General features: G+C 49.8%; 1 protein-coding gene across 1 annotated transcript in view; it reads right to left on the bottom strand.

Annotated features, from left to right (window-relative positions):
* Positions 1–25,209, bottom strand: part of adam11 (ADAM metallopeptidase domain 11) — a 46,042-nt gene that overhangs the window by 17,182 nt on the left and 3,651 nt on the right. The window contains exons 3-13 of the mRNA XM_088906186.1: positions 22,162–22,238; positions 20,277–20,343; positions 10,280–10,362; positions 9,155–9,218; positions 5,118–5,178; positions 4,062–4,144; positions 3,809–3,883; positions 3,428–3,499; positions 2,539–2,705; positions 1,885–1,969; positions 1,038–1,128 (exon numbers count right to left, since the gene is read on the bottom strand). Coding sequence (XP_088762312.1) covers positions 1,038–1,128; positions 1,885–1,969; positions 2,539–2,705; positions 3,428–3,499; positions 3,809–3,883; positions 4,062–4,144; positions 5,118–5,178; positions 9,155–9,218; positions 10,280–10,362; positions 20,277–20,343; positions 22,162–22,238 — 925 coding nt within the window. The remainder of the gene's footprint in view (positions 1–1,037; positions 1,129–1,884; positions 1,970–2,538; positions 2,706–3,427; positions 3,500–3,808; positions 3,884–4,061; positions 4,145–5,117; positions 5,179–9,154; positions 9,219–10,279; positions 10,363–20,276; positions 20,344–22,161; positions 22,239–25,209) is intronic.

The following is a 25,209-nucleotide window of genomic DNA, read 5'->3' as shown; positions in this document are numbered from 1 at the left end:
ACAATAATAATGATATCAGTGGCAAGAACGTCCTGAAAGGTCAAAGCCTGCAAGCCTGGGTGGTGTGTAACCAGAGCCCTGCAGAGGAAGAGTGAGTGGATATTGATCTTCACTCGCAAGGCTGACTTTTAACTTCTCATCTATGACAAGTGAGTCCTTGAGCATCCGTGTGAGAAAAAGGCTCTGGGCCGCAGTGGCTGGGAGCAGGAGTCTCGGGTCTCCGATCACAGCGAACTGTTCCCGATCCCGGGAGCACGGTGGGGCTGTGGTTAGCGAGGCTGTCGCAGCTCTGGGGCCCTGGGGTGCTGTCCGCGTGCAGTCTGCATGCTCTCCCCGGGATTGTGCGTTTCCTCCAGGTGCTCCAGAGTCCAAAAACACACCAGTAGGTTAACTGGATTCTGCGAAAACCGGTCCTGGTGTGACTGTGTGTCCGTGTGTCCTGTGATGAACTGGTGTCCCATCCAGGGTGTACCCTGCCTTGCGCCTGTTGCTTGCTGGGATAGGTGGGTCAGATCCAGACCCTGGGTGGATGCCCCGATCCCTGCCAGCAGGAAGTGTGGTCATAATCCGCACTGTGAAGAGACCTTCCTACTCTCCGCTCTGACGGGCAACAAGCAACTCGATGCAATTGCATCTAAGACGCAATTCTCAGACAGCGCCCATGTTAAAGTGTACCAGGAATACCACGATCAAACCAATGAGAGCTATAATTTGTCTTGTTAAAAAATTACAATTTACAGATTATACTTGTCATAAAGGCACCTGATTTGGAAGTGCCAGTTTGTGCGAGCTTCACTTCTCCACCTGCAGCTACAGACCCTGTAACCGCACACGGGAAGACTGATGAAGTGTCGATAGGCTCCAACTCACTCGACCTTCAGGAGTGAGCGCTAGTTATCAGGATGGCAGACAGGAAACTGCTTCTGTGCACTAAGAGCCAGGGAGGGTTTGGACTACATGAGCCAGGCAGAAGCCAGGCTTGCATGGGGTTTTGGTCACCATCTCGTCCCGTCACTGGAGACCCCTCATGTTCTTACCTGCTGTGCCTCGGTTTGTGTTCCACATCATACCGATGTTCTGGCCCAGGTTCTGAGACAGCGTGATGGCCATGGGACCCACATTGCCATACTGTTCAGAGGAGACACAGAGCAGATCGGGTACATTACTGGGCTCAAAGGAATATCCTTCTCAAAGAACGGGACCTTCTGCATCTTCTACAATAGTTCTTCAAAAGATCTGATTCAAGCATCCAAGATCCTCAAAGACACTGACACAGTCAACCCAGTGAGACCCAAACATGAACCAGAGGAGACAAGGGAAAAACAAAGAGAAATTAATTTAAAACAAAGAACAAGAGACATCTTTACACACAGGGGTGTGGGAGTGTGGAACAAGCAACCCAGTCCTGGTACCAAAGCTAATACCCTACTTTCAAGAAACAGCTGGACGAGATCCTCAGTTAACCTTCAGAGACCAAAACAGGCTAAACTGAATGGCCTCCTTTCTTTGTACACCTTCTTCTGCTGTTATTTTTAACCCAGTCGCATGTAACCCCAGCACAGGGCTACAGCTCTGCCACCTCAGCACTGCTGTTTGGCAGCTTACAGAGGCCCAGTGTGTGGATAATCTGGACCAACCTGCACTCCCTTTCCAGGTGTGTCGGTAGACCCAGTTGTGACTCCTTGCCAGTAAGACAATGGAGAATCAGGCTGGAAGAGCCTTGTTCGAGAGCACGGGTCAAAATGCTTCTGATCTGGAAACTAAGGCGAGGTGTGTGGATGTGTGGGGGGGGCCGTCCCAATCCCCAGAACTCGCAGCGATTTTAAAACATAAAAGAGTGATCCCGAGTGGCTGCAGTCAGATGAGATGACAGCGGTTTCTCACCTCGTTCACCCCACCCCCCCGGGTCAGAGAGCAGATCCCCCCGATGTAGGCTGCCCCACTGCGGCTGCTGCGGAAGGTGCGCCCCCTATTGAACAGGGAAAGAATAACATCAACAGCAGTAACAAACAGAACACAGGGAACTTTACTGAACTTACAAAACTAAAGCCGAGCTAAAGAGGAACATTTACACAGGGGGAAACTGAACTGGCATTTAGCCTCAGAACGAGCTGTTTGATTTAACAGAGCATGCTGGCTTTCACTGTGATGTAACCTGCAGTCCATGTCCTCAGGTAGGTTTGTCCTGGTTAACTGAGCTGGCTATAAATCACGAGAGAGGGGTGGTACCAATTGAAAAAATAAAAAAATAAGACCAAGAGTCAGGTGACACGCTGGTGCAGACATCAGAGGTGATCTCAGATTTATCCTTCCTCCCAAAGACCAGCTGTCTGGGTTAACCATGTCCCTAAACTGATGTGTGCTGTCCTGCCTTGCACACTGATGTGCTTTAAATGACTGTAGCCAGTAATACCTGGGTAATACCTGCCAGTAATACCACCCAGGATACCCCTGCATTTAATACATCTCTGGGCTGCTGGGTTGCCTCTAATACCTCACACGCTCCTGCGCTACCCCCCGGCAGTCTGTAATACCCACGAGAAGAGGTGGACCGCATCACTGTGCTCTTTCACATTCTCCCTCCTGTACTTCATGAAGTCCCGCAGGGTCACCAGGGGGTCGTCGTCGATGGAGATCATATTCTGCGACGTCCACGTCTCCATGGCGACCAGCACGATCCTGGTGTTCAGCTGTTCCTTATAGATCTATTCAGAAATAAATTAAAGATGAGCACAGCTACTTAACACTTGCACCTCAACCCACATCAGGTCAGCCCCAACCACACTGTGCTAAGCTCAGGGCCCGATCGGAGGTCAGCGTGCAACAGGCAGTCCGGTCACATGTGGCGTGCAGCTCTGTCACACACAGGCCCCACTGCTCAGCAGTTAGACTGCGGGCACCTTCACTGGGCGACCAGGAGCAAACCGCCCAGCTACTCTGATGCCCTGAGACGCTGCCGCAGAAGGAGCCCGACTGGAGGACTGGAGCTCCTCCGTAGCCCATCTCACCTGCTGCCCTGTGGTCAAGTAAAGCGCTTCTCAGGGAAGTGGTGTTTTCTTTTGCCTTTACTCATGTGCTGGACAAACAGATCACTGGTTTTTAAAAAAGTATTTTGAGTTCAACGGAAGGATTGCTACAGGTGCACTGGCAGGTTTCAAGATCAATCCTATAATGGCAGATTTCTTTACCTGTCCACTTCATCCTTCAGTGAGAAGACTAGGGGTCTAGGGGCCACAGGTGTGGACAGAACGTGTCCATTAACATCACTGTCAGCCCTCAGTGTGACCCGGGACAGAGCCCTAACCTCCACTCCACACTGCCAACCCTTGCACACTGCGCACAGCAGCACAGAGCTTTGGAAGAGCTCTGTCTCAGAGAATAAAACAAAGTCAGAGCCTGCAGGCGGAGGCTGAAGTTCTCTCCTCACCGCGTCGGCCATGTTGACCACAGCTTTGGCAAAGTTCCTGGTCTGGGAGGCAGAACTCCGGAGCTGCGTAAACTGTAGCGATAAAGGAGATAAAAGAGATAAAAAGAGATGCAGCTCTTGTTGGTAATGTCCTCACACTGCACACAACACAGGGGTCTCCGATATGCAGCAAGGGAAGCACACTGGGAGCCAGTGGGAATCTGTCCAGCCGTCTCAGCCAAAGGCACAGCCTTTGGTCTGAATGGGCACCTTGACAGGCAGAGCTCCCTGGAGCATCAGGTCTAAAACTCCTCTCCCTGTCACCGAGCAGAGGGCCGGCTCACGACCCTGCCTGTTGGAACCGCAATGAAAACACCACGAGCACTATTCTCACACACTCACCAAGTGATTGTCATTCACCACCATCAGCTCGATGTACTTGGTCTCACTCTGTATGGTGTAATGCACACGGTGCACCTGCAGGGGGCAGCAGAGAAACAGATTCGGCTTCAGGTTCCAAACCTATTCACCCCTAGAAATAGGGGTTGAATGGAAATTGTACTCATTTAATATGAATGTTAATCTGGTCTCCCCAGGTAGACAGCAGAGTGGGAGTGACTCTGTACTCTTCCCACAGGTGGACAGCAGCCCTGACCTGTCTCTTGGATCTCCTCAGGGTCCTGCTGGGGGACAGCTGCTCAGGCCGAGACGTCTCACTGCTGGAGCTGACAGAGCAGCCTGGGTGACAGAGAGAGAGAGAGAGCTCAGTACAGATCGGCCAGCACTGCACACAGGTCACCCACATTGAGTCAAAGAGGAAGTGATTCCATCTAGGCAGGGCAGCAAAAAATTCAAGACCAACACCCTTAACAAAGCACCTTAAATATTTCTTCTGCCTTCTGCCTTAAACTCCAGACTCACACTACACTGCCAGCAACTTTGAAATATAGCCAATAATGTATATTTGCTCCTGAGCCTGAAAGCCCTAAATCTGTGTCAAACGTTTCACACTTGGCAGCTCGCTGTCAGCTGGCTGAAACTTGAAGACCGTCTTGTTGCCAGATATCACTGCCCCTGGCCTCCAGCCCACTGTGTCCTGCAGGCAGCTACAGTAGGTAAAGGCTTTCAAACCAGAAGCGTCAGGTAGCAGCAGGAGTCTGAGAGCTGGAGCTGGAAAAGCCAGCATACAGGAGCAGGTAGTCCACCCTTCATCAGGAGCAGGGGGAAGACTGAGGAGCTGCCCAGGAAGGACGTCTGCTCTCTAGGATCTGAACGTGTTGTTGAGCATTTGTACTGCTCCTGATAAAGTGTTGGCAAGCACTCTACCTGAAGCCTCAGCATTTTATCTCCAACACACTGCCAACAGAACACCTGCGTCATCCATCAATCCCACCCACATTCACTTATGATAACTCCTTCACAACTACCACCCCTTTGGTGTAGATGGGGCCTTTGTAAGCACCACTGGTGCCAAACTCAAGCACTTCCATTCTGTGCCCTTCTCTGGTTTGACCTGGATCGCTCGGTCATCTCTGTTATAGGTTTGGTTATTTCCAGACGATGCCTCCTGGTCCTGTGGGATTCCTGCCTTCACTTGCACACTGAAAATGAGCAGGAGCTCAAAGCGAGGTGTGTAACTACCTCTACGCCAAGCACACCTGAGGAAGGCAACAGACGTATGGAGCAGCAGGGGCTCCTGCACTGTACTCACCAGGGCACGGCAGGGGCAGCTCCACGCCAGGCATCCTGTACACCACATGGGCATCTGAACCCTGGGCCAGGGAGACAAGAGAGGGCATCATGTCGCTGCAGTCAGAACCGCGCCGCTCGGCTGGAGCACAGGGCTGATCCAGGGTCCCACCAGCAGGGCGGCGGAATGGTGGAGGTGTCTGTCCCGCAGCACTCACTCCTGTTGCCCCAAATCTCCCTTCCTGCCCCCTTACTCTCCCCCTTCCTGCCCCCTTACTCTCCCCCTGCCCACACTCGCTCTGCAAGTCCAGCCCGTGCAGAGCCCGGAGGGGGGGTCTGTATCTGGGAAACAGAAGGACCCTGATGTGTGCTGCATCTTCGGCAGCCCAAACCCTTCAGGACATGAACCAGCACTCCTGGGGTGTGTGAAGAACTGGGTACAAGCCTGACATGGGGAGACCAGGCCAGGGGAGAGGGCTTGCTGAACACAAGGCTGTATCAGACACCCGGGCAGGGAAGGACAAGTGGGGAGCAGAGCGGAGGGCTTTCGAGAAGACAGCGGAAAAGCGAGGCCCTGGGTGCAGAGGGGAGCTGCGCTATGGGAGATGTTATGGCTGCAGAGGCAGACAGAGGGATTGAATAGCAGCCTAGTATTACATCAGAGACCCCGAGTGTGAGAGATTTCATATCGCAGCAGAGCGAAGGCGAGAGTGGATGGGTCACTCTGGGTGTCAGGTTACACAACCCATTTATCGCTGGTATCTGATATACGCAGGTGCAGACATAAATACTGGAGTCCTTCACCTCCAGCAACATTCACTAATTCATTAAGGGTAATAAATATTGTTTGTTAAACTATATTTGTTTCTGATCTCTTTCCTGTGTTATCTGAGCAATCGTGCAAGTAACTGTGATGATGTCATAGAGAATGAGCTCATTTAATACAAAAGGCATGAACAGAGCAGTCATTTGTACTTCTTTTTTAAAGTGAATGCACTTCTTGGAAGTTACTTTTTCCATCAAGAAATTTTAACTTCCCTGTGCTGGGATGAATAAATGCTCCATACATTTAGAGATGTTGTCAAATCAATATAGGTTTAACAAACAATATTTCCTTATATATATTTTATATATATATAACCACTTCACCCAATACTGGGTCATGGGGGAGCCAGAGCCCATCCAAGCACTGTGCACAAGAACGCCAGTCCATCACAGGACACACACAGACACACACTCACATCAAAGCCAGTTTTCCCAGAAGTCAATTAACCTAAGAGTATGTCTTTGGACTGTGGGAGGAAACCAGAGCACCTGGGGAAAACCCCCTTGAACACAGTGACAACATGCACACTCCACACAGACAGCACCCCATGTCTGGAGTTGAACCCAGGGCCCCAGTGCTGTGAGGCAGCAAAGAGAGCCGCTGCACCACTTTGCCTTAAATTGCTAAATAACATTCCCGGACCGAGCGGGTTCTGAGAGTTGTGTCCAGATCTGGGTTTTTCTCCAACAATCTATCAGCAGTTTGGTCCTGCAGCTCTAAGAAAGGAATCTTGCTCATTTCCCTGGAATGTATCTAAATATCCAGAACTGTAAAGCTGGGATCCAAGTTTCACCTCTCCTGCACATCTATAGAGACATTTGAATTTACGGTAGCATTAGTTCCTTTTCCTGTAGAAATCTAGCAGTGAGTTTAAACGATCATTAGCCAGTCCTTGCGGAGAGCGCTCAGGGTCTGAGGCACAGTGGGGCTCAAGACTTTAATGGAATGAAAGTCTGCTCAAAGGCACTGTATAAAAGCCTGGACAAGGACACTCCCATTATGACACACCCTCAAACACAATCCACCGGATACCACATCTCTATTAGTTAGTTAAAACTGCACTCTTAACAGAGCAAGAACAGACAAAGAATTTACATTTCTGAACACAACCTCTCATACATAGATTGTATAGCACATACTGTACATACTGTACTGTACATACACACTGTTTTTCAGCCAGAACGCAGGCCACTGTGGTAATAAGAAGAATGTGAATTAATGTCAACCTTTTTGTATAAAAAATGTTTTTGCAATTCAAGAAAAAACAATCCGTAAAAATCAATACTTCTTATACTGTATTTTGTAAAACAAAAACAGACGCACATTCCTTCTGATCTAAGACACAGTGACATGACATACGGCTGCAGCAGCCAGGAGATCTGATAACGGTTAGGAAGGCAAGAGACTTTCAGACACAGTTCACACTATTACATCACTCCAGGCCACATGGAACTAGAATTTCACTCTGTACACGAACATACAGCCATGTCAGTATCACAATTGTTTTCCTGATGGTGATTATCTCTGCGAGTCTGTGCTCTCTCCCAGAGTGTTTCTAGCCTGGATTGTTACTCCAGCTCAGCTCTCGATAACTATTGCCCCCTTAATTCCACACATTTATTACTTAATACCCATTTTTTTTAACCGAACAAAGCTGAAGCTGGAGGAGCTGGATCACTTCTCTGACCGAAAGCAGTGCCTTGTGGGCGACGGGTCGGTGTGGTACAGCCAGGCAGTCCACGTTGAACTGACCACGAGTGACCGTGAGTGCGCCGCCCACTGACCCCCGCCTCGCCTCGCCTGTGAAACTCAAGGCTGACAGCGAGACGGCCGCGTTAAACATTCATCATGCCACTTTGCTGAAAGGCAGGAGGAACATCTGACCCCTAGTACTGGCCAGCGCACGACCATAGACAAGCAGATTGACCAGCCAAATGGCTAAACACGCACAGAGCTTTTCACAGAGACACAGCTTAACTGAATCAAAAACTGTTAACTGTCATTTGCAAGGAAAAAACAGGAGTTCAATAAATATAAGTTCTAGTTTATTACAATCTTCAGCATACACTATTAGTGTTCTTCTTCTATCAACCCAACCATGTGTCCTAAGAGGGGCCACAGCAACCCAGGATCACAGAGCACCTGCAGTGACCACACGCCGGACAGGACGCCAGCCCATCACAGGGCACCTGCAGTGACCACACGCCGGACAGGACGCCAGCCCATCACAGGGCACCTGCAGTGACCACACGCCGGACAGGACGCCAGCCCATCTCAGGGCACCAGCAGTGACCCAGACACCAGACAGGACGCCAGCCCATCACAGGGCACTAGCAGTGACCACACTCCGGACAGGACGCCAGCCCATCTCAGGGCACCAGCAGTGACCGCACGCCGAAGAGGATGTCAGTTTATTCTGCGTCCCCAGGTATAGGTGGGAGGAGCAATGTGGTGTTGCCGCTATTAGCTGTTTTGCAAAGCAGCAGATGAGCTTGAGATAATTGCTTGATTGGAGCTCACATGCGTGGTTTTGCACATACAGTGTCAGGCCATGAACACGTTGCACAGTCATCACCTTCTGCTGGTCACAGTTCTGTTGTGCTGGAACACTCCCTGAGAAAGTGTTGCTGTCTACACAGAGCCCTTTAATGACCGCCTCACAGACAGCATCAGCGTGTCGCCATCTAACAGCTGTAACTCTGCCAGTGCCGCCGCTGGAACAAGCAGGCGTCCTCATGAAAGCCCAGCATTTTTCTGTTACAGTGTGTACTGTCTGTGCAGCATAGCCCATGGCAATAGGGATTTGAAAACTCCATCTATTCATTTTCTAAACACTTTACCCAATACAGTGTCATGGGGGAGCTGTAGTCTATTCTAGCAAGCAGTGGGCGCAAGGTGGGGTACACCCTGGTCAGTCCATGGCAGGGCACACAGACAAAGTCGCACCTGGACCAACTGTCCCAGAAGCCAATTAACCTACCAGTTGTCTTTGGACTGTGGGAGGAAACCGGAGCACCCAGAGGAAACCCACGCCAATGCAGGAAGAACATGCAAACTCCCCACAGACAGCACCTCATGTCTGGAATTGCTGCGAGGCAGCAATGCAATCTGAAACACTGTATCACACATGCAGGCCTGGCCACAGTAACAGCCAGGGAGGGAGAGAGCGAGACAGGAGGACACATGGAGGCCATGAGGCTGTGTCTGCAGGAAGCAGTGGGAGACACACTCACCTGGCTGCTGTCTCCTGTAGCCGGCTCGATGCCATAAGAGAAGTTGCCATCGAAGAACAAGCCGCTGCAGAGAGAGAGAGGAACAGGCCATTAGCTCCCTGGGCCACCTGAAGAAGCACACAGCTCCGCCCCGACGGGAGCACGTCCAGCACAGCAGCAGGGCGGGGGCCTGGTGAGAGACCAGCCGCTTCCACATGCAGCAGCAGGCCTGACGCACGATGGGCTTCCCAAGCTGCCTCTTGGCAAAAAATCTTCAATTATCATTTGCTAAAGTACCATCATTCCCTAATTACTACTTCTATGAGACAGCAGGTAGAAGAAACATTTTTATTTGCACAAAAAAACATTTTGCAATCTCAAACTCAATGTATGTATTTTTTTGCTATTAACCACATACATTTTCTGTTGCTGTTAGCTACTACAACAGCCTAACTTTCAAAAACTCTGTAATATCAGGTACCAAGGTTACAAGGATGGGATCCATCATGCTCACATGAAAAGCCTGTCTCATCTCAGAATGTCCAAGCATTGCATTGCTGGAAACCCCCAGTCACAGTACTGACATGGCCTCGCTCTCACACGCACTAAAACAGTCCTTGACCATTTGCGCTAGAGGGAGGAAATCTCTGTGAGAGATGCTGTGATTGAAAGGGTCTCCTGTGGCGCTCATGGGCTCCAGATCTCTCTGGGGGGGTGTAACGGGTGGGGGGGCAGGGAGAGGGGAAGGCCTGACCTTCACTGTTGAGCTGTTCAGCCAAACCTGCTGCTAGTTCCTCACTGATCCAAGAGTCAGTGGGCTGCTTCAGGAACCATATCAGAGAGGCAAGATCACAGCACCAGTTTTCCCAGACACTCACAGCTCTTGCCTCCTGTTCTCGGTCCCAGTAGCTCCCACACTTCACTCCCACTTGTGCTTGAAGGGTCTGTTCACTTCTGGCACGCTTGTACAGTGTCTTCGCAAATACACGAGGTGCTTTTGTGTGGCACAGTCCTTCTGGACAGGTGTCACACAGCTCACACAGTGGAACTGGAGTGTCACGATGGTGCGGTCTGGTATGGTGGCTCAGTGTTGGAACAGGTAGGTGAAAATGGGAGGACGGTGGCTGAGTACGCGGTGATACTCACTGCAGGCCATGGCAGGTGGAAACAGCAGCATAGGAGCCCGGCACTCCCCTGATCCGCCCGTGGTAGTAACAGTGCTCCCCTCCCTGCAAGACAAACACAGACAGCTGACAAAGACATACAGCACACCACTACTGAGCTACAGTACACGGACATTCAGGCACAGTACCCTGGTCCTGAGCTACAGTACACTGACACTCAGGCACAGTACCCTGGTCCTGAGCTACAGTACACTGACACTCAGGCACAGTACCCTGGTCCTGAGCTACAGTACACGGACACTCAGGCACAGTACCCTGGTCCCGAGCTACAGTACACTGACACTCAGGCACAGTACCCTGGTCCTGAGCTACAGTACACTGACACTCAGGCACAGTACCCTGGTCCTGAGCTACAGTACACTGACACTCAGGCACAGTACCCTGGTCCCGAGCTCCAGTACACTGACACTCAGGCACAGTACCCTGGTCCTGAGCTACAGTACACTGACACCGAGATACAGTACCCTGGTCCTGAGCTACAGTACACTGACACTCAGGCACAGTACCCTGGTCCTGAACTACAGTACACTGACACTCAGGCACAGTACCCTGGTCCTGAGCTACAGTACACTGACACTCAGGCACAGTACCCTGGTCCTGAGCTACAGTACACTGACACTGAGATACAGCAACTACTAAAAAAAGGGACATTGGCCAGAAACTTGCTTCATAGTCATTTTTGAGACAGCAGGTTTTGGTTCTGCAGGGTGTAGATCATCACACTTGTGAAGTATCACTGCACTCTGAGGCTCTGTGTGATCTCTAAGGCTTTTTCTAAATCAGGCATGAGTGAGTTTGCAACAACCACTCCATTGTCTGAAACCCAACACTGCGCGCTTCCAGAAAGCTCACACATTTCCCAACTCCCTGCTCAGTGCAGCTGTGAGGAAGGGGAGTGTTTTCATACCGGCCACTGTCTCTGGCGGGACTGGACTATGCCTTGCAACAGAATACAATGTTGCACATCAAGAGCCAAAAAATAAAGACTCCTGCATTACAGTCTTATTACTTATTGATCAAAAGATGCTGCAGCCAGATTAGTCAGGGATGCTTTACAGAAAATTGCGCCTTGTGTGCGGGAGGGTTTATCATTACAGATCCGGACAGGGTTTCATTTTAAAGAAGGTTCACTGTCCATGTGCATTAAGCTACATTACATGGGAGGAATATCACTGGCCCAGCGAAGCAATGAATATGTTTATGTGTTTGGGTGCTAGCTGAGCTCTCACAACATGCTTACGTAGCTCCTGGATTTATAATTTAAATGCTATAAACTGCAAACAGTCTGTCACACCCATGTGTATAAGCTGGTGGAATCCTCCAGGCAAGCATGAGACTGAAGGCTAAAGCACTGACTCCCAGAAACTCTCAATTTCTTCTCTACACTAATGGGTCTGCTGAAGACATCACCGTCTCTAACCCCAGTGACTCCTGCAGGTGAAGACCTCTCATGACACAAAGCACCTAAAATCTTCCTTGAGGCTCCTCTGTTCAGACTCGGCTAAAGAAGCCACATTAACAGAGGAGTCTACAAGAGGAAGATACTAGTATTTAAGACCCTGAAAGGTTATAATAAGATCAGTCTGGGGAAACTCCATCATGGCCTACTGGGAAGAACCCAGTGCAACAATGGGTACCCCTAAGAAGTTATTACAGGGGACACATGCTGTTCATTCACATATTTAAGCAAAGCCTGGCTGGGCCAGGGGTCATGGGCCTCTAACAAAAAGCAGGTGGCGTGGTTGCTGCAGATTTCCCAAGCCTCTGCATCAGACACTGTGCTGTTAGCAGAGCTGTGAAACTGAGGTCCTGACGACTTGGTTATTAAAGATCTCACAGCACTGACTGTGAGAGCAGTGGTGTTCACCCTGGAGTGTACATCCCAGTATGGGCAGGTACAGTCTGGCCTCTCTAAAGTCCACTCCTCCCCCTGATCGGTGAGGTGTGTCACCCAGGTGGGGCTGCTCTTCAGTGCTAGATGAAGCGCAGTACACATGCGGGCAAGTCTTGTTAATTATGCTAGTTACCACACTAGGAAGATGAGTCGAATGATGAGCAGCAGCTGAGGGCTTTAAAGGAGCTCTGGTCAACATGTTTATTTTTATTAATTATACACACATGCTTTAATGAAGGCAATGTAATAAATCTGAATCTAAAGCAAAAGTTTAAAAATGATCCCTGAAGAGTGTGGTTTAAGGAGAGAAGGTCATGATTAGTGCAATTATGCAATTAAAAGCCCAGTTGCTATGGCAACCTGTAGACAGTCAGCTTGAAAGGGTGCAGAATACACTTAGGAGTTAGATGAATATGCTTTGTGACTGAAATCAAACATGACTGGAATCTAACTGCCTAAACAACACACAAAGGCAGCCGTGCTGAACATTTAAATGTGACTTTTTTACTTCAGTATGACAATAACATATCCAAGCCATATGAGTAAGACCTACAGCAGCACCACTCAGAGCTGACACTGCAGGATTCAAGTCCAGAGCAGAGGGCAGAGCCACAGCCCCTCACTGGGGCAGAGCTCACCCTGCAAGGACTGTTTAAGATGATAACAAATCCGATTTTGTGTTTTGTTACCTTAACAGCCTACAAAAGGATTCAAAGCTCTTTCAGTTCAAGCTTTCCCAACCCCAAGAGCCAGGACCTCCACAACTCCTACTGTCTACTCCAGCTGAGCTCTGAGCCACACAGACCAGGACCAGGGATGCCAGCTCCTAACTCAGAGGACGCCTTTTTCAACATGACTTAGAAGATTAACAACAGAAAAGAAGTATCTTTCCAGTGCAAAGTTTAAATTGAATATGAAATAAATATATTACAGAGGAAGAAGTCCTTGAATGAGTGTTGTGGTCCTAATGTTTACAATCAGACTACTGTTAAAACCCATCCATTCAGGGCTGTGGGGGAGCTGGAGCCTGTCTCAGCAAGCAACGGGCACAAGGCAGGATACACACACTCACTCACGCCAGGGCCAATTTTTCCAGAAGCCAATTAACCAGCCAGCATGTCTTTGGACTGCAGGAGGAAACCGACGCAAACACAGGGAGAACATGCAAACTCCACACAGACAGCACCACAGGCCCAGAACAGAACACTGCTAACCACTGTGCCGCTCTACTGATAAAATATAGATGTGCCAACAGAACAGTTGAAGACTGATCAGATCCTCAGTCTCTAGTTTTCCTCATCCTCCAAACTTCCTCCTGCAAGCACGTCAGTGTTGGTACAATGAAACTAAATCCCATCCATTGGTTTAAGCTAAGCTACCCAAAATATCACTTTTTAATAAAATGCAACTTCACGTGTATTTTGAGAGAGAGCTCTTTTCAGTGCCAAGAGCAGCCCTGCAGCTCCAGCAGGTTCTTCCCAGCGAAGACAGGAAAGCAAACATATGTCCCCCCTGCCGAGAGGCGGTTTGTTTCCCCATCAGCCCCTCAGTACGAAGCCGCACGAAAGAAAACAGCTCAACTGCGGCGCAAGCAGGGTGGAGTCACCATGGCAACGGGGCAGGACAGTGAAATGCTGCACAGTTAAAATGTTCACAGAGTTTAAAACAATTTGATGGCAGTCAGCTATTCTGAGTCCAGGGGCAGTCCCACCATTTTGCTGCTTTGTTCTCTCGTAAAAGAGGTGCCCGACAGCAGCTCCTGAGGCCAGTCTGGACAGGCCTCTGTCAACAATACTTTGTAACCCACGCCAGTCCACTCCATTAAAGGGCTCCCGAATTTTTATAAGCAGCAAGACCAGGATACAAACCGAGGTGCTGCAATGCAGTGAGCTGGAAGAGTCAGAGGCAGAGCCCCTGTGTTCACTAGTGGACTCCCAGACACCTGCCAAGCAGAGAGCCCGACCTTGTGCGAGCTGAGTCTCTGCCTTGAGGCAAAACAGCTGGGGGCACTTTAAAGAAAACTTCAAACCTGAGTTCAATGTAGGGTGATCGACAGACACCCATTTCAGAAATAAATGTGAACAGAAGACAGGGTGCTGAATAAATATGTTGAAGACATTTTCTTAGAGTAGTTAATTTTGGGGCACCAACACAAGACCCACAAAGAGCTTCAAGGCTGTTCTGCTCCCTCCTCAGAACAGACTCAGTCCCAGGTGAAGGAATCAGATTAATCCTCAGATGCTGCTCTGACCAGATTGCCCCTCTTCAAGACTAATGCAATGACTGTCTGCTTAATGTGTTCAGCCAGTCTGCAGCCAGGACCTAGGCCATCTCCTCACTCTCTCACACACACACACTCTCTCTCTCACTCTCACACACACACTCGCACAGTGAGCTGGGGCTGCTGGCAAGCTTCAAACGTGGGGTTCCCCCATAAAAACAGAGCTCTGCCCGATTAAAACCAAGACCCCGCCCACCACCACCTGGATGTGGTGTAGAACTGAAGTGGTCCACGAGAAGCCCAGCAGCAGCTACCGAACACTGAAGATTTCTCCAGTTTCAGCTCGGTGTTGTGTCTCCAGATGGCTCATTTTGTGGTGCATCTTCCTCATTCATTCAGTTAAGTCCTGAGGTGCTAGTGGCTGTTATAAATTTGCTCATTAAAAAAATCCTGCTTCCCAGGAGGTGTTCAGAGAAGTTCCTTGCTCTCCACTCACACACTTACAGGCTAAGAAATAAAAAATCTGAAAATCAATCATCCTCCTGTCTCTCTCCCTCCTGCAGGACAGCCAGTAACTCCCACCAGCAGCTACAGAACACACAGCGGTCACCAGTCACACGGAGGTGACAGACTGTGAGATCCCCTTGGTGCCGTGTCAGTAAAGCCAAACATGACTTCACCATCCTCGCTGTCCACCCCTCCCCCCCCAGCCACTAACCCTGCCTGTGCTGGAACCCGTTGGCTCATTTAACAGGCACCTCTCTCGTTAAGTGGTAAAGCTTCTTCTACAGCAGGGCTGGACACCAGCTGGCCCTTCTGAATTAGCAACTGATTAAGGCCTTGAAAACAGATTGTTTCAGCTCAATTAAGCAATAAAAAAGCCACCCCTTGTTCCACAGTGCTCCCAGTCTGGAGTTGTCATCTTCACGGCCTCACTGCTACAGACCGTGACGGAGCTGAGAGGCGTGTCTGCCCTCCTGCAGTGCTGCTGTGGCTTCCCCGCCAGCGTACAACACGATTCCTTCCCTTCGTCACTGTTCCTCCTTGCACCTTGTCACAGCACAGCATCGACTGGCAGGAAGCCACTCATCCTCCCAGAGCACAGGGATAGACTCCTGTCCATCACTGGAGCACACAGGTACAATTCAGACATACCCACACCCCCGCGCAGGCACCCGGTCTCCGCAAGGTGAGAGGAACCCGGAGCACCCAGAGAAAACCCATGGATGACATGCAAACTCCACACAGAGGCGCTCCAGTCTGGTGTAAGGAAGCAAGGAGTCACCGCACAGCCCAGTGAAGGGTTGCGAGGAGTTTAACTGTAATGAACGTGGCCACTTCCAGAGAACACTGAAGGAGACACACACAATGTGGATTTCCCACAGTTCTGCAACACTGTCAGAGGGATGACTGACACCTGTATAGCGCCTTTATTCACAGCAAAGATCTCTCAGCCCTGCACTGGACAGCCCTAGCTGATTAAACACTGAACACTGCTTCCTGAAGACACTGCACACCAGCATTAAAAGGGACAAAAGACACCTTCAAGTGCCATCAAACAGCTCACTGGTTGAAGCACAATAAAGCATAGTAAAGCCCAGTGTTTGACAGGAAACCATGGGAAAAACTGGAAAACAGAAATAAAGTCTGAAGGGCACTAAAGGAGCAGGTCGTTTATTGTGGGAAAGGAGCTTTGAATTAATCATGAATTGGCTTTGCCTCTCCTGACTCTCTGACTAGCTGTGTGGGCAGACCAGTGTGATAGTCCATAGGTGAGCTGTGAGGGACAGAGTGCACAGTACGTGTGTCAGTGTGTGTGCGTGAAACAATGTGTGTGAGTGCATGTGTTTTAGAGCAAACGTGTGTGTGAGAGAGTCTACAAGTGTGAAACTGCTCATCACATTTTTTTAACATTAGATGAGAAAGTCCAGTTTAACACTGTAAATCTGTTAAACACAGAAGCAGTTTTTGATGAAGAAGCAGCGAAGAACAGCGATGCAGTTGTTGCATGAAGGAAAGTGAACGCAGAGCAAACAATCAGCGAGCCAGCTGCCCAGCAGCCGAAACCGATGCAGTGGGCCCCCCCCCCCCAAGAGCGCCCACTGACGGAACCGCCACTCGTGCGCGAGAGAGACGGAGCCCAGGAGACTGCAGATATTACATAACCGCACTGCGAGGCCTGGCGCTCTGCGCTGCGCTGCAGTGGGGGTTAGGGAGCGTCTGCAAACTCCCAGCACTGTTCAAGTCCCTGCTGCGACCCCACCTCACACTGTCCCGCCCCCCACCCAGGACCCTCACAGAGAAGTCTGCAAAGCCTGTGTCCAGGCCACAGGCAAGATCAAGTCAGGAGTCTCCTAATGTCATCCAGATACAGTAGGTCATTTCACCTTGACGTTCAAGGATTTTCTCTGAAGTAATCATAAAAATCCATATCAAATAAAAAGTCGTATATACATTTAATTTTGCGAGCTCTAGTCTATACACATCTCAGGATTATGTGGTCTCTCCCAATTCAGTGGATCAGCCCTGAGCTGATCTGGGTCACAGCAATCAGTGGGGTGAAGAGGAATGCTCCCCGCTGCCTGCAGGCCTGCCTGCACACATCTCACCGCCTGTGAAAGACTGGGCCTGTTATACTGCATCAGCACGTGACGCCTGACTGATCTCGTGCATACACAGACCAAAAAAGCAGAGCAGGACTGCGACTCTGCCGTGGTTCTCCGCCGTCTGCCAGGGTTCGAGTGTGGGTCTGAGCACTCTGAAACCCTCGCAGATCCACTGCCTTACTGGCTTTCCTCTCCGCGCCAGCCTGCGAAGATTCCGCACTCTCCTCGCTGAGCGACAGGACTGGGCCAGCGTGGGTGGGGATCCAGGTTTCCCCGTTGCCATGGGAGCCATCAGCTGATTGGCTGGAGCTGGGTGGGCACTGGAGTGGAGGGGGGCAACTCTGAACAGTGCTTCTCAGACGAATCACAGCTGACTGGATGGAGGCAGTTGCTGTTTAGAGATTGTGGACTTTTAATTTCTTTAAATAAAACCAGCAAATTAGATTACAAAGGCCCATCTGCACTGTAGATATTTAGAACTCTATTCCACTGTTCTATAGAGAAAAGGAATTCACATCCAAATTTATACGAAGCACTGAATGTCATCTCAATAGAACAAATAGTTTTAAAGAGATCATACGCATTGTGCAAAAGCAAACAGTAGCTGACACAAACGCAGGAGTAACCTGTCTGATAACTCCTTGTGCAGGTAGCTGTCATCAAGTCTGATGTCTGTCAGGAGCTCACAGAGGGAGAGCTGGAAAATTTCTCTGTCTTTGCAGGCACCACATCTGTCACACACACAAACCCTTCCTAAGACAATTTTCACAAATCTTAAAACTCCAGCTAAAGAAAGCTCCTAAGCTATCTTATTCTAAATGACCAGAATAAAGCTTTATGCACCCTTGTCTTTTCTGAGGTTTTTTATTTCCTTGACGTGCACAGTGCCATCCGGTGGCTGAGGAAGTGAATGCAACGGGTTTGCTTTTGTTCTGCAGCACTTCTCTAAACGAGAGCAGCACATCCACAAAATGAAGGGTTCTTCTCCTAACTGTGCCAAGCCGCTGCATTAGCGGGGGAACAAGGTGCCAAGCTAAGCAGAATCAGATCACCTCAGGTGAGCTCTGCCCACGTACAGGTGCACGTCGCAGCGAGGCATCGTGAAGAGACAGTGCATGATTATCTCACAGCATGGCCACGGAGCTTTCCCGTACAACCCAGCGCAATGCTTTAATGATTCGGTCATTTGAAATATTGATGCAAAGCAGCCTCCTTCCTCTGGAGGAGGTCTGTCGACAGCAGCCTTGGGACGAAGCTGCCAAGTACAGAGCCGTAAATAACTCATGAGGTTAAAAGCGAGAGCCGTGCAGCAGGCTCTGAAAGGGCCTTTGTGCCGAGCTCCGTCAGTGCGAGAGGCCGGGGGTGGGACAGCAGCCAAGCTGCCTGCATCTGACCCAGAGCTGCTGATTACTGAGGGTTACAGGCACAGTGAGATCGCGGTCAACTGGAGCGATATATGTAGGAAAGTAAATTGATCGCACTTTAATGGCAAAAAGACCATTTGCATTTCAACCATGTCAGGTTTGTTCTTTCCAGCCAATCGAGGAGCATCTAGCAGGAGGAACTATTCCAAACCATGTGACCTCGGGAGGCTTCAAGGACAGGGAACCATCAATGAAGGCACGAAGGTTTGTAGCAAAGCATAAATGTAGACTGGAAGTTCTTCATGATGGCTTCCTAACTTAATATTGTGACAGAATGTGGGGAAACTGATTTTGGACCAAGAGTTTCAAAAAGCCTTCAGCAACTTGAGCCCTGCCTGCTCAAGCCTGTAGTTCGGCTGCCCTGTCCCAGCGAGGAAACTGCAGATCCAGCAGAAGGAAGCTCGGCTGTGGTTCGGCTGTGGCTGTGATCTGCGGGGCGTGGCAGGCACAGGCCAGCCTTTCGTCAGGCAGGGCTGAATCACTTGAGCACCTGCTCTCCAGGTGAAGGTCAACGAGGGAACAAAGAGCTTTGAAAGTTGAAAGCGGGCTAGAAGCTCCAAAGATGGAGTCAGGCTTCATTTTTTGCTGACATTAGTAGAAGCTGGAAGCTTATCCAGTGCTGCAAGTGTACATAGTAACAAAGCAATTAGGAAGGAACAGCTGTGAGGCCCGTTCTCCTGCACTGGAACAGGAGGTACGATTAAAAGATCCCGGCCCCCCAGACTGTCACGGCGTGTAGGGTCCTTTCCAGGCTTTACCAGGATACCACGCTGTTACACCGCCCTCCTGCAGTTTAACAGTTTGCTTCCAGGTTTGCCCCGCGTGTCTTTAATAACAGGAGAGATCCGGGCGACTCTCAACAGTGAGCCCTAAGCTCAGAGTCGAAACTTTTCCGTGCCCTTACTGGGTAGTAAACCTCACCAGAGGTTGAGAAGATCCTGTACCACTTCCCTCTGTGTCCCTTTAAAAGCCATTTTCCAAACATGGAGAAAGCAAACGTGTGGTTTCTGCAGGATGTGCGCTCACATCTCCAAGTCTTTCTTCTAGAAGCGTCCAAAGCTGGGGATGACTGGCCATCAGCAGGAGGAGCTCTGAACTTCATCTAAACTCCGGTCTGTCAGGGTAAATCCCTGGAAACTGTTCATACATCCAGCCTCTCTCACTCCAGACACTACACTCTCTTCCTGCAGGCTGGCAGAGGGACAGTCACAAAGAACACTCTGCCTGCTCTGAAAGTGTCCCACGGGCAGCTCTTTCAGCCCAAGCATTTACATTTTGGCTCTATGTCCCATACAGCTGAGAACCACCAATTCATGCGAGCCACGGCCCTATGGGAAGCACCAGACACCACGACAGAAAACAAACCCCACCCAGCGTTCAACAACCAGCCAGTCTCCCACAGTGGCCTGCGTGACCCAGGAGACCCATCACATGCAGTGTCGGTATTCCAGTCAGATCCAACACAATCACAGAGCACAAACCAGGTTAACCAACCCTGAGCCTATAGAGCCCCCATCCTCCCAGTGTCACAGGCGACCTCAGGAGCCCTTTACATGAAGGGCTGTGGGAGTCTGTAACAAACAGCCCATCCAAGCTGATCATACTCAGGAAAAAAGCTGGACAAGATTCTTGGATCGAGTGGCTACTAACAACCAAGGAAAGGCAGTTAGATTACAAGCGTAATCTTGACCAAATAAACTGGTGAGACCTTTGTGATTTCAACTAGAATGGAAATCAGACCCTGGTGGGAGAGAGACTAATCTAATTATGCAGAGATTCAGAGAGGGTTAATCCACAGGACCTGAATTTCTTACCGTTGTCTGCATTGGTCTTCCATCCTTGTCGAATTGTCTTTCCACGTACTTAGATGACAGGAGGTTACTGCACAGAGAAACAAAAACAAAACAGACCTGAAGACTCTTTCAGTTTACAAACCGCAATGCAGCAGGAGAATGTGAACAGAGCTAGACTAGCAATTAATAAAAATAAAAAAGAAAATATGTCACTTAAATGTTAACTTCCACTTAAAGCTTAAGGAGCAAGTGTCTGTAACAGGGTGCACAGTCTGTTGTGACGTTACTCCCATGATCCCCTGAGGCAGCAGCTGACTGGAGCAGTGGGCTTGGAGCTCGTTTTGGGCACATGTCCTAGGAGGTGTACAGTAAGAAAACCCTTATGATACAGAACCCACTAGTCAATGGCTTTCAGCACAAACTCTGAACACTACTTCAGCTTGAGCATTAAAATGTAAAGCAGCATCCTGCACTTACATAGAGCCTTTTATTTCAGTCAATAAAGCCCCAGGATGAATCTCTGATCGAACAGGTCAGCTCCTGGCCTGGTGAAACTGGGGGGAGGAGGGGGTTGCAGACATGCAGAATTTCATTTCAATACCAATCATGGCCTCCTAACAATCCCCATCTCTGAACTGGCTTCATCGCTCTGCTCTCCTCCCCGCTGAGAGCTGCTGTGTGCTGAGCGGACTGGCGCATCATCCAGGTGGGGCTGCACACAGGTGAGGGTGGAGGGGATCCCCATGACCTGTAAAGCGCTTTGAGTGGAGTGTCCAGAAAGTGCTCTAAGGATTATTATTAGAATGGCTCAGCAGCACGCTCACATACAGCCTGCTCCACTAAACGGACAGCGCACGGTCCCTGTCAGGGCGTCAGGGCGGCCCAGTCCCTCTCCCGCAGGTGGGGAGTCCTGCTTCCCCCGAGCACTGAGTCCCACCTACACTCCCTGTTAGTACCAGAGCCTGTGATGCTGCAATCTCAAGTCTGCAGAGCTGGGAAAGTTCACAGAAACCTATGAATGTGAATGCAAGGAGAATTTCTTCACTATCCCGTGGGGAGGCTCTGATCTCTCCAGCGTGCTAATGCTGTCAGAGTCAGGTATCAAACCCCGTTCCAGTAATCACACTATTTCCCCACTAATTAGACTGGAAAATCTCTGCTGGGCCACCATTGTCATTAGGAGAAGACTGAAAATGGCCAGAAGGTTCTCTTCCCGTCTTCACGTTTTCTGAGGATGTCTCCTTACCCACAGCCATCATGAGCAGCTTCTGAGCACACTGGCCCGTCTCTATTTTTTTCAAAGAAACGAGATAAATGCGTAGAGGTGATTCCAAAGCACATCTGGCTAACCTTCAAAACGCAGTGATGTCGGTACCCACGCAGGCAGACCAGGAAGAGCAGGAGGGCTGTCTGTCCTTCCCAGCAGACTCTCAACCCCAGCCCACATCACGTGCCTGTTCTCCACCGGCCTCTCTAATGGATCTCTCTCTAAAACATTCATGCCTTCCTCCAGACAGCTCGGCTTCAAGCTCCATTAGCCCCCCCACTCTTCCCCACCCGCAGGAAGAGAACATTTTCACTAACAGCCTCGAGCGCCCGGGCTGCTGATGCGCTTGCTGACTCGGAGGAAGCCGTTTTGTGGAAGAAGGGCTGTTTTCGCAACAACATGATCGGCCCTCTTCAGCTGGCGCTCTGCGCAGGAAACGTGTCCCCAGTCAGTTGCTCTTGCTTTCGATCGGATTACTGGGGCGAAAGGTTCCTTTCCTCTGTGCCTGCAGGTAGGCCGTGCACAGGGCCCAATATCTCAGAGCCCTGATGCCCTGAAGCCCTGAATTCTGTTCTATAATTAGATCGGAAAGCAGGGTGGAAAAAAGCCACAGTAAAGGAAGCCTCAAGATGTACTTACTGGTTTAACTCCAGGTCTAGGATAAAGGATTTCCCAAAGGCCTCCACCAGGAAACTGGCCTGGGCGAGGTGGACAGGCTGGAGGAGAGACGGAGAGCGTTATTAGTAGACGATAAAAATAAGAGCTGCTCTTTCGATCCATGGAGAAGCCAAAGGATCCAAACGCACTTCACAGATAGGAGGGGCTCTCTCTCCCCTCCACGGAAGTACAGCGCCTCCTGGAGGGCGGGCTCCTGCACAAGCAACTCAGACACTCGGCAGAAGAGAAAGACCAAACTGCTCTTTCTCCTGGGCGCCAGGAGGCATGCAGCGCACGAGTAGCTAAGAGTCCGCTGTCAGAGAAACTACAGACAGAGCTCTGCCATATTGAAACAAGCAGCACTGACACAGAGTGACAACTCCAAGCACGAAACAGAGGAGGCACAAACAAACCATTATTTTAGCCTGGCCTTGTGGGCATCATTCAGGGCCTGACAGCTGCTTGTGCTGGACTTTGTTTTACACCACACAGTTCGACTTTGTATGAAGACACTGGCTGTGCCACCGAATCGGGCCTACACCCACCCAGTCTGGGTGCCATGAGGCAGGGCAGGCAGTAATGAAAAGACCCAAACAGCTGAGTTCATGTCTTGAAGAGTGGAATCTGGTTTAAGCCCTGAGAGAGCCTCGACTCTCACCCGGGACCCCTCGCTGCCATGTTTACCCTTCTCACTGGGACCAGAACAGCACCTAATATCTTGATGACTCCATCTAAGAGGTGACTGTATGGAATAACAATTAGCTTGGGAAGATAACTGGAGAAATGGATTTAAATAAAAATCACCATCGCTGCTTGCTGTCATTACTATCTAATGCTGATCAGGAATCACTTCATTGCCATGGAAACAGCACCAGATGCAAGGGGATGGTGCCTGATGGTACTGGGTGCTGTGGCAGCCTTCACATCACTGCCACACTGCTGCACTGCAAACACAGCAGGCTCTGGGTGGGGAGAAGACGAAATGGGGAATTTGGCTACCAAAAACCTGAGGAAAAGCAACTTGCAACATGTTTTCAAAAAGAGAAAGGCACTTCCCTTGTGAATATTTACTTGCAGAAAGCTACAGGATTTCTGCACAGTTACTGTGAGGAGTTTGTAATAAGAGGAATATCCAAGGGAAACATGGGAACTTTGCTGCCCTGCAGTGCTGGGAACCCGGGTTCAATTCCTGGGGAGCTGTCTGTGTGGAGCTGCCATGCTCTCCCTGTGTTCATGTGCGTTCCCTCCGATCACAGTCCAAAGACATGCTGGTAGATGAATTGGCTTCTGGGAAAACTGGCCCTGGCGTGAGTATGCGTGTCTGCGTGCCCTGCAATCTACTGGCACCCTGTCCAGGGTGTACCCGAGCTTCTGCTCACTGCTTTCCAGGACAGACCCCAGCTCCTTGCAGCCCTGTATGGGGTGAAGCCACTAGAAAATGGATGGATGGAATATCTAAAAGTAATCTGGCAACACCGTAGTTCTTGTTTTTTTGAGTAACTGGCATGCGGGGCAGAAAACAGGAGAAGATGAGATGCAGCCTGATGTCTCGGCAGCAGCAGCCAGTCTTTACCTACCCCCAGCCCCACTCAGCTAAAAGGGGGTGTTAGGGGGTGAGAGGGGAGGAACCCCACTCCACACAATGCAAACAAGCCAACACAAACATGGCACACTGTGACAGAGATCACACAAGCGTGCCCACTGGCCAAGCCTGACCCTGGACGCCAGCAAGCTGACTTGTGTCGAGGGCCGAGTGCAGCTCACTGCAACCTGGCACCGTTCCTGCAGTCTCGAGCAGATGGCCAGGCCGTTGGATGCAATTAAGCCGAGTGTGCAGAATGAAGAGCACTGCAGCAATGTGCTGTTAACCCAATCAAACTGGCAGCCAGCATTCCCCGTAACCTGCACTTCTCACATTAAAAATGCAGCAGGCATCCGCAAAAGCCTTTGAGTTCTGAATCCCTTCTGTTTCTGAAATGCGTCTGACTGGCGGGGGGTTCCCTCGTGTTTTGCTGAACTCCCTGTTCAGTAACTCATTGTCATTCCGCAGTTTTCCCACAACATTTCAGAGTCCGTTATTTGGACACAACCCTTTCATCAGCAATGGCGTCTCAGAGTAGCCTTTTTCTTTAACCTGTACCTGCTTCTGTCTGTTTTCGTCTTTGTTAAGCAGCTGCCAAAACGTCCTGCTCTTTTCAAGACAGGTTAGAATTACTGTGTATCCACACTGTCACTTCCAGAACCTCCGGAAACACCACTGAAACACGACTTCCGAATTCTAACAGCATCACACCAGGAGACAAAAAGTCACGCAGACCCCTGGCTACTGATCTCGCAAAACGTGTCCTGGCTACACAACAGTGTCTGAAGATACAGAACAATTCCATCAATTAAACAGGCAACTTGTTAAATTAAGTAATTTGGCAAACATTTAGGAGTAAAATTTAACTATGCTTCAGACCCGAAGGAGCAGTACACTCCTAATTCAACAGATTACTTGCTTAATTAATCAATATCTTAAAAGTGTTGTCAATCTTTAAAAAGAGGTGGGTTGGGGGTCTCTGGGCTCTCTGTGCAAGAGGAAAGGGAAGGGATTGGGCTGCAAATATTACCAAACCTTGTGAAATAAAAGATGTTCTTTTTCCCCAATCTGTTCTCACTGCTCACCAAGCAAGTATATAGTACCAATGCAAGGCATCTTATATTCCTAATATTTCCTAATATTTTGTCCAATCAGTGTGCATAAATATTAGCTGCTCTGATTATTTCTATTTATTTAATCTAGATTCCAGTGACATGTTATAAAAAAGCTACAGCTCCTGTTTCCATGTGATGGACATTTCCTTCTAGATCCCAGAAGCAGAAGAGAACCAAGCTCATCTTTCTGAAGCAGAATGTCAGTAGAAACACAGGGATCTACTAAGCTGGTCAGTATGCAAGTCACTGAGCACAGGGGAGAAGGACAGGGGCTGGCGCCCCTCTTGCTTTTGTCCCGGGCTGCGTGGGTCAGGACAAAACTATGAAAGCAGA

This window comes from Atractosteus spatula, chromosome 26 (genome assembly GCF_055471065.1).
Source record: "Atractosteus spatula isolate fAtrSpa1 chromosome 26, fAtrSpa1.hap1, whole genome shotgun sequence".
Taxonomy (NCBI): domain Eukaryota; kingdom Metazoa; phylum Chordata; class Actinopteri; order Semionotiformes; family Lepisosteidae; genus Atractosteus; species Atractosteus spatula.
This window is presented reverse-complemented; position numbering and strand designations above follow the sequence as displayed.